Source organism: Culex quinquefasciatus, chromosome 3 (assembly GCF_015732765.1).
Source record: "Culex quinquefasciatus strain JHB chromosome 3, VPISU_Cqui_1.0_pri_paternal, whole genome shotgun sequence".
Taxonomy (NCBI): domain Eukaryota; kingdom Metazoa; phylum Arthropoda; class Insecta; order Diptera; family Culicidae; genus Culex; species Culex quinquefasciatus.
Genome location: NC_051863.1, coordinates 127,652,768 through 127,660,046, shown reverse-complemented (window position 1 = coordinate 127,660,046; position 7,279 = coordinate 127,652,768). Strand labels below are relative to the sequence as shown.

General features: G+C 34.0%; 1 protein-coding gene across 1 annotated transcript; it reads left to right on the top strand.

Annotated features, from left to right (window-relative positions):
- The first annotated feature begins 5,151 nt into the window (after window positions 1-5,151).
- LOC6038819 lies at window positions 5,152-6,021 on the top strand. Its single transcript, XM_038263392.1, has 4 exons — window positions 5,152-5,206; window positions 5,266-5,319; window positions 5,424-5,791; window positions 5,867-6,021. Exons 1-4 carry the CDS (start codon window positions 5,197-5,199, stop codon window positions 5,951-5,953), a joined length of 519 nt encoding a protein of 172 aa, XP_038119320.1. The 5' UTR covers window positions 5,152-5,196; the 3' UTR covers window positions 5,954-6,021.
- Window positions 6,022-7,279: the final 1,258 nt, after the last annotated feature.

The following is a 7,279-nucleotide window of genomic DNA, read 5'->3' as shown; positions in this document are numbered from 1 at the left end:
GATTGCTGATATTGTTTACAGCGATAAAGCTTTTTTTCTGAGTACAATGACCCTTGTACGCCCACAAAGAGTTTAAAGTGGATTTTTAAATCAGTTAGGAAAAATTTACCTCGCGGTCCTTCTTGGCAGAAAAGTTCCTTTTTGACAGCTCGTTCCAAGGAGACCACAGTTGAACCACAGTCTGTGGTTGATCCATCGAAAAAATTTGTTTTGTCATTTTTTTTTTTTTGCATTAAAATGAAAAAAGTGGTCAGAAATAGTTTTTAATCGTATTTTTACCTATCAGCACGTTGGTAATGAATTACAGCTTAAATAAAATGGTTTTGACTGTTCCAAAGTAATCAATAGCTCAAATAAAAGTGAGAAAACAACTCATCATTGTTGATACATACATCTGAAAATGTTGATTTAATAGCGGAAAACGGCAAAAGTGATGAGAATTGGTCGAACAGCTTAGTGTGATTAAAATGGGTATATTTCCCCTACATAAACATTGACATAGGGCTTTAGTAACCAATTGGGTCCTAAAATGAAGCTTAGATTGCTGATATTATTGTTTACAGCGATAAAGCTTATTTTTCTGAGTACAATGACCCTTTGTACGAGCACAAAGAGTTTAAAATGGATTTTTAAATCAATTTTGAAAAATTAACCTCGCGGTCCTTCTTGACAGAAAAGCTCCTACTTGACAGCTTGTTCCAAGGGGATCATAGTTGATCCATCGAAAAAATGTTGTCAAAAAAAAATTGCATTAAAATGAAAAAAAGTGATCAGAAATGGTTTTTAATCGTGTTTTTTACCGTTGTACATAAAAATTGACGTACGGCTTTTGTACCCAATTGAGCAGTTCTCTAGGATTTCGGTCATTCGATTTTTTTTGTATTTTTTAGTCCGACTGAAACTTTTTTGGTGCCTTCGGTATGCCCAAAGAAGCCATTTTGCATCATTAGTTTGTCCATATAATTTTCCATACAAATTCGGCAGCTGTCCATACAAAAATGATGTATGAAAATTCAAAAATCAGTATCTTTTGAAGGAATTTTTTGATCGATTTGGTGTCTTCGGCAAAGTTGTAGGTATGGATACGGACTACACTGGAAAAAAATAATACACGGTAAAAAAAATTTGGTGATTTTTTATTTAACTTTTATCACTAAAACTTGATTTACAAAAAACACTATTTTTAATTTTTTATTTTTGATATGTTTTAGAAGGCATAAAATGCCAACTTTTCAGAAATTTCAGGTTGTGCAAAATCACTGACCGAGTTATGAATTTTTAATCAATACTGATTTTTCAAAAATCGAAATTTTGGTCGTAAAATTTTTCAACTTCATTTTTCGATGTAAAATCAAATTTGCAATCAAAAAGTACTTTACTGAAATTTTGATAAAGTGCACCGTTTTCAAGTTATAGCCATATTTAAGTGACTTTTTGAAAATAGTCGCAGTTTTCATTTTTAAATTAGTGCACATGTTTGCCCAGTTTTGAAAAAATATTTTTGAAAAGCTGAGAAAATTCTCTATATTTTGCTTATTTGGACTTTGTTGATACGACCTTTAGTTGCTGAGATATTGCAATGCAAAGGTTTAAAAACAGGAAAATTGATGTTTTCTAAGTTTCACCCAAACAACCCACCATTTTCTATCGTCAATATCTCAGCAACTAATGGTCCGATTTTCAATGTTAATATATGAAACAATTGTGAAATTTTCCGATCTTTTCGAAAAAAATATTTTTGGAATTTTCAAATCAAGACAAACATTTTAAAAGGGCGTAATATTGAATGTTTGGCCTTTGTGAAATGTTAGTCTTGATTGAAAATTCCAAAAATATTTTTTTCGAAGAGATCGGAAAATTTCACAAATGTTTCATATATTAACATTGAAAATCGGACCATTAGTTGCTGAGATATTGACGATAGAAAATGGTGGGTTGTTTGGGTGAAACTTAGAAAACATCAATTTTCCTGTTTTTAAACCTTTGCATTGCAATATCTCAGCAACTAAAGGTCGTATCAACATAGTCCGAATAAGCAAAATATAGAGAATTTTCTCAGCTTTTCAAAAATATTTTTTTCAAAACTGGGCAAACATGTGCACTAATTTAAAAAAATGAAAAACTGCGACTATTTTCAAAAAAGTCACTTAAATATGGCTTTAACTTGAAAACGGTGCACTTTATCAAAATTTTAGTATAGTACTTTTTGATTGCAAATTTGATTTTACATCGAAAAATGAAGTTGAAAAATTTTTACGACCAAAATTTCGATTTTTGAAAAATCAGTATTGATTAAAAATTCATAACTCGGTCAGTGATTTTTGCACAACCTGGAAATTTCTGAAAAGTTGGCATTTTATGTCTTCTAAAACATATCAAAAATAAAAAAATTAAAAATAGTGTTTTTTGTAAATCAAGTTTTAGTGATAAAAGTTAAATAAAAAATCACCAAATTTTTTTACCGTGTATTATTTTTTCCAGTGTAGTCCGTATCCATACCTACAACTTTGCCGAAGACACCAAATCGATCAAAAATTCCTTCAAAAGATACAGATTTTTGAATTTTCATACATCATTTTTGTATGGACAGCTGCCGAATTTGTATGGAAAATTATATGGACAAACTAATGATGCAAAATGGCTTCTTTGGGCATACCGAAGGCACCAAAAAAGTTTCAGCCGGATTAAAAAATACAAAAATTAAAATTGAAGAAAAAATACCGATTTCGTAGAGAATTGCTCAATTGATGTTTTCCAAATCTCACCCAAACAACCCACCATTTTCTATCATCGATATCTCAACAACTAATGGTCCGATGTACAATGTCAAAATATGAAACATGCGTGAAATTTTCCGATCTTTTCGAAAACAATATTTTCAAAAATTTTAAATCAAGGCTAACATTTCAAAAGGGGGCAAATATTCAATATTACGCACTTTTAGAACGTTAGTCTTGATTAAAATTTCTTGAAACACTTGCATGGCAATATCTCAGCAACTAAGGGTCGTTTCAACAAAGTCCAAAATATCAAAATACAGAGATTTTTTTCAGCTTTAATTTTGTTTTTCAAAAGTGGGCGAACATGTGCACTAATTAAAAAAAAAATGAATTACTGTGACTATTTTCAAAAAAAGTTTCCAAAAAATGGCTTTAACTTGAAAACGGTGCACTTAATCAAAATTTCACTAAAGTACTTATCGATTGCAAATTTGATTTTACATCAAAATGAAGTTGAAAAATTTTTGCGACCAACATTTCGATTTTTTGAAAAACTCAGTATTGATTGAAAAATTCATAACTCAAAGTTTTTTTGCACAACCTGGAAATTTCTAAAAAGTTGGCATTTGATGTCCTCTAAAACATATCAAAAAATAAAAAAAATAGTGTTTTCTGCAAATCACAAAAACTTAAATAAAAAATCACCAAAAAAATTTTTATCGTGTATCTTTTTTTTAGTGTAGTCCATATCCATACCTACAACTTTGCCGAAGACACCAAATCGATCAAAAAATTCCTTCAAAAGATACGTAGATTTTTGAATTTTCATACATCATTTTTGTATGGACAGCTGCCAAATTTGTATGAAAAATTATATGGACAAACTAATGGCTTCTTTGGGCATACCTAAGGCTACCAACTCTTGCTGAGCAAAAATCCGTACACTTTGCCGATATGACACCATGGTGTAAAAAAAACTGTCAATGCTATCAGAGTGCTTATGACGTGCACGTTTAAAAGTATTCATAAAATAAACCGTGATTTGAATCAAATCATTATGTTCTTCAATTTTTTTGTTAAACGTTTAAAAGTTTACGAAATGTCAAGTTTGCTTATCGTTCTTAGTGTTTTCACGAACAATTTTCAAGAGTTTTTTTTTATTAAAAAGGTCTTAAAACATGTAAAACACAACAGTTTATAGGACCTTTAAAAAACACTCTAGATTTGTTAATTCAAATGTTTAAATGTTTTCACAAGTTTTAGAAAGTCTTTGGAAATGGATAAATATATTTAGTAAGGAATTTCTAAAAGAACAATTCTAGAGTTTTTTTAAAAAGGTCCTATCAACATATGAAAGACAATAGTTCAAAAACTCTAGAATTATTGATAATCAAGTTTGAATTGAGGAAACCCCAGAAAACTCTCCCTTTTTAAATCAAACTCACAGAAAAATAAAAATTTCTAGTTAACAAAAGCTTCGACCAAATCAAAAAAGCAATTTAATGATTAAAAAGTTGTTAAAATTCCGTACAAATCCGTATTATGCGTAAAATTCCCTACAAAAATTCCGGCCTGTTAAAAATCCGCGAAGAGGTTCGAAAATCCGTATGATAAGGAATAAATCCGTACAGTTGGTAGCCTTAGGCATACCGAAGGCACCAAAAAAGTTTCAGTCGGATTAAAAAATGCAAAAAAAAAAATTCGAATGGCCGAAATATGAGAGAACTGCTCAATAGCTTATTGAACCTTTAAAAAAACTCAAGATTTTGAAAAATAAAAAAAAACGCGATACAAAAAACGTACTTGTTTTAAGTTCCCCAAGAAGGTGCTTAGGAACTTCCCTAAAAAAGAATATCGAGTGCAACATGGAGTTAAACTTTCTGTGCAGTTGCTGTGAAGTTGACCGACAGCCATAAAAGTTTCACTCGATGTCGATGATACCAATCTTAATATTTTTCTCGATTCGAGGTGAGTAAGCATGTTTCTGTCAATGGTTTTTGCAAAATAAATTGTGAAACTTATTTATTATCGAATTGAATGGAAATAGAAACGAATCCTAAACCTACCAAACATACGAGAATTTCCTCTAGTTAAACTTTCGCACTCGTCCTGGTGTCTTTTTTATTTCAACCTGCAGTGTATCAATTTCCTTTGAGAATTTCGGCACACATCTCTGTTCTGAGCATCGAAAAAAAAAAATCGACGCAATCGAAATGCTAACTTTTTGCAGTGCATGCAGCTGTCAAAACATCGCAATGGATTCAAATTTTGTCGGCGCGCATGTAAACAAGTTGCAGTTTTCAGTTAATTTTTAAATCTTTAAAAAATAAATAATATCTCAAACAGTTCATAATAGAGTTATCTAAGGCCGATCTCACGCACACTAGCACACCATTTGTTTTGCTGGCTGGTACAAAATTTAACCTCAATCTTTTTCGTGTACGTACACCCAATACATGCGCACGTAGATAACTCTATGGATAAAGGTAGTTAATAACATATTTTTAAACGTTTAAAGCTATTATTTCATTTAATTACTTTCAAGACACTTCAAGGATGTTTACCAACAACAAAATGTTGGATGAAGTTCGTCTGCTGAGTAAGTACAATCCTGATTTCAGTAACAATAAAAAATAATCCCAAATGGTTTTTTGTTTCTTCAAAATTCATCTTGAATTCAAAACCACATTTTCTCACCTTTAGACGCCCGCAACGATAAACTGCTCAAGGATTTTGGCATCGACCTGAACAACCTGAACGATGCCGCCTGCGAAGCTCTGGCCGATTACGCCAAAATCAAACAGCTCACGGGCCTAACCGAGCTGGAACCGTCCTTTGTGGACGACTACTGCTACCAGGAGCAGTCCAAAGCGCTGGAAGCCCGCCTGCAGACCATCACGCTGAAGGCACAACTCAAACGGCTCCGGGCCGAGATCAAAGCCGAAGAGACGGATTTGGCCAAACTGGAGCACTTTGTGACGGAAAGCCAGGCCCAACTGATTAGCAGCGACGAGATGGAGAAGTTGCGCGTCACGCGAGAAAAGTGGATCGAAATGCTGCGGAGTAAGCAGGTAATGTGTTTGACGTTGTTTGTGGCAAATAATGGTTTAGTATGGCTAACACTAATTTCCTCATGGACTTTGCAGCGAACATTGATGGAAAAGGCAGATGTACTGAACTTGGACGATTTAATAGCAAAAGTAAACGCTATTGAAGCAGAAGAAAATGCCTAGATACGTTTATTAATTAATTTAACCTAAGTAGACCACAATAAAAAATACAAACTGTTAATAATAAAAAATAGGATCTTTTTTATTAAGTTGCAAAAATGCGGTAGCTATCTACAAATCACGTAAACAACGTTATGGAAAATCCAATCCCGAGCAATTTCAGATCTAGTCCAATTCCCAATTTTGTATAAGAAACTTCAAAATTGAATTCCAAATCGGATTTGTTTGTTGAGACCGAGCCACGTAGCCTAGTGGTAACGCTTCCGCCTCGTAGGCGGTAAATCGAGGTTCAAATCCCGGCTCGGACCAACACAACTGGTAATCGTTTCCATTTTGTATTCGATTGATTAGTGAAGGGTAGGTAGTGTATCGTCGCAAGCTGGACCTTATAAAGACACCTTAGGAAGACAAAATATGGAATGTTTACATTACCCTTAACATGTAAACATTTAGTTGATAAATAAACTGTCACTGAATCCGCTTTGTAAATGCCGGCCCCGATACTCTTCACGGGTGTTCCCCTCAGGAACAGGGAAAGATTTACTTTATTAGTTTGTTGAGGGAGATTTGGCGCTATAACCACGGCATATAGTGTCCAGGGCATTACAATGGAAATACCTACAATGTTCTTGCAACGTCCCATCCCGGAACACAAAAACTTCTTAGTATGGTGGTTCCCAACGATTAATTGCCTAAACAACTTGGACGTATGCGAGAGATGCCACGTTTTTTCATCCCCTGTAGTTTCAGAACAGTATTGTTGTTTGAACCACGAAGGCTAAAACTCAATCTATATTCAGTGCATCATCTTTGCGGTTCACTTTACACAGTTGGCCTGGCCGCTTTAAGAGCATACCGCTCTCGCATCGACCTCACCAATCTGCCTGAAATTTTCAGGGGTTGTTTGTACATATAAAACTAGCATCTGGCCAAAATATGAGCACTCTAGGTCAACGGGAAGTGGGGCAAATCGGGAAACAAAGTTTGAAGGTTCAAAAAAGTCAAAAATCTTAAAAAAAGCTATAACTTAGCCAAAATTCAATTTATTTTCAAAATTCAAAATGCATCTGAAAGGGCATAAAAAATTCGCAATTCGCAATTTTCAGTGTAAGAACGGGCCTTGACCGATCATATGCACCAGGTTCCAGACGAACACGCACTGCCCTTACACCTACATCTCACCCTTGCTCTGAGTCAGTACGAGCAACACGCTAGAACACGCTTTGAGTGTTCGTGCCAGGCATGCACACCTTCTTTTCCGGTTACGCATTTTAACTCGGCCGGGGGTGGTACATTACGTAGGGTTTGATGCAAGTATAAGCGCCTAAC

Bases quoted from the DNA above. Each gene is read 5' to 3' on its own strand.
- LOC6038819 (XM_038263392.1), top strand. The intron at 5,320-5,423 runs GTAAGTACAATC...TCTCACCTTTAG, and splicing joins GGATGAAGTTCGTCTGCTGA to ACGCCCGCAACGATAAACTG. The intron at 5,792-5,866 runs GTAATGTGTTTG...TGGACTTTGCAG, and splicing joins AAATGCTGCGGAGTAAGCAG to CGAACATTGATGGAAAAGGC.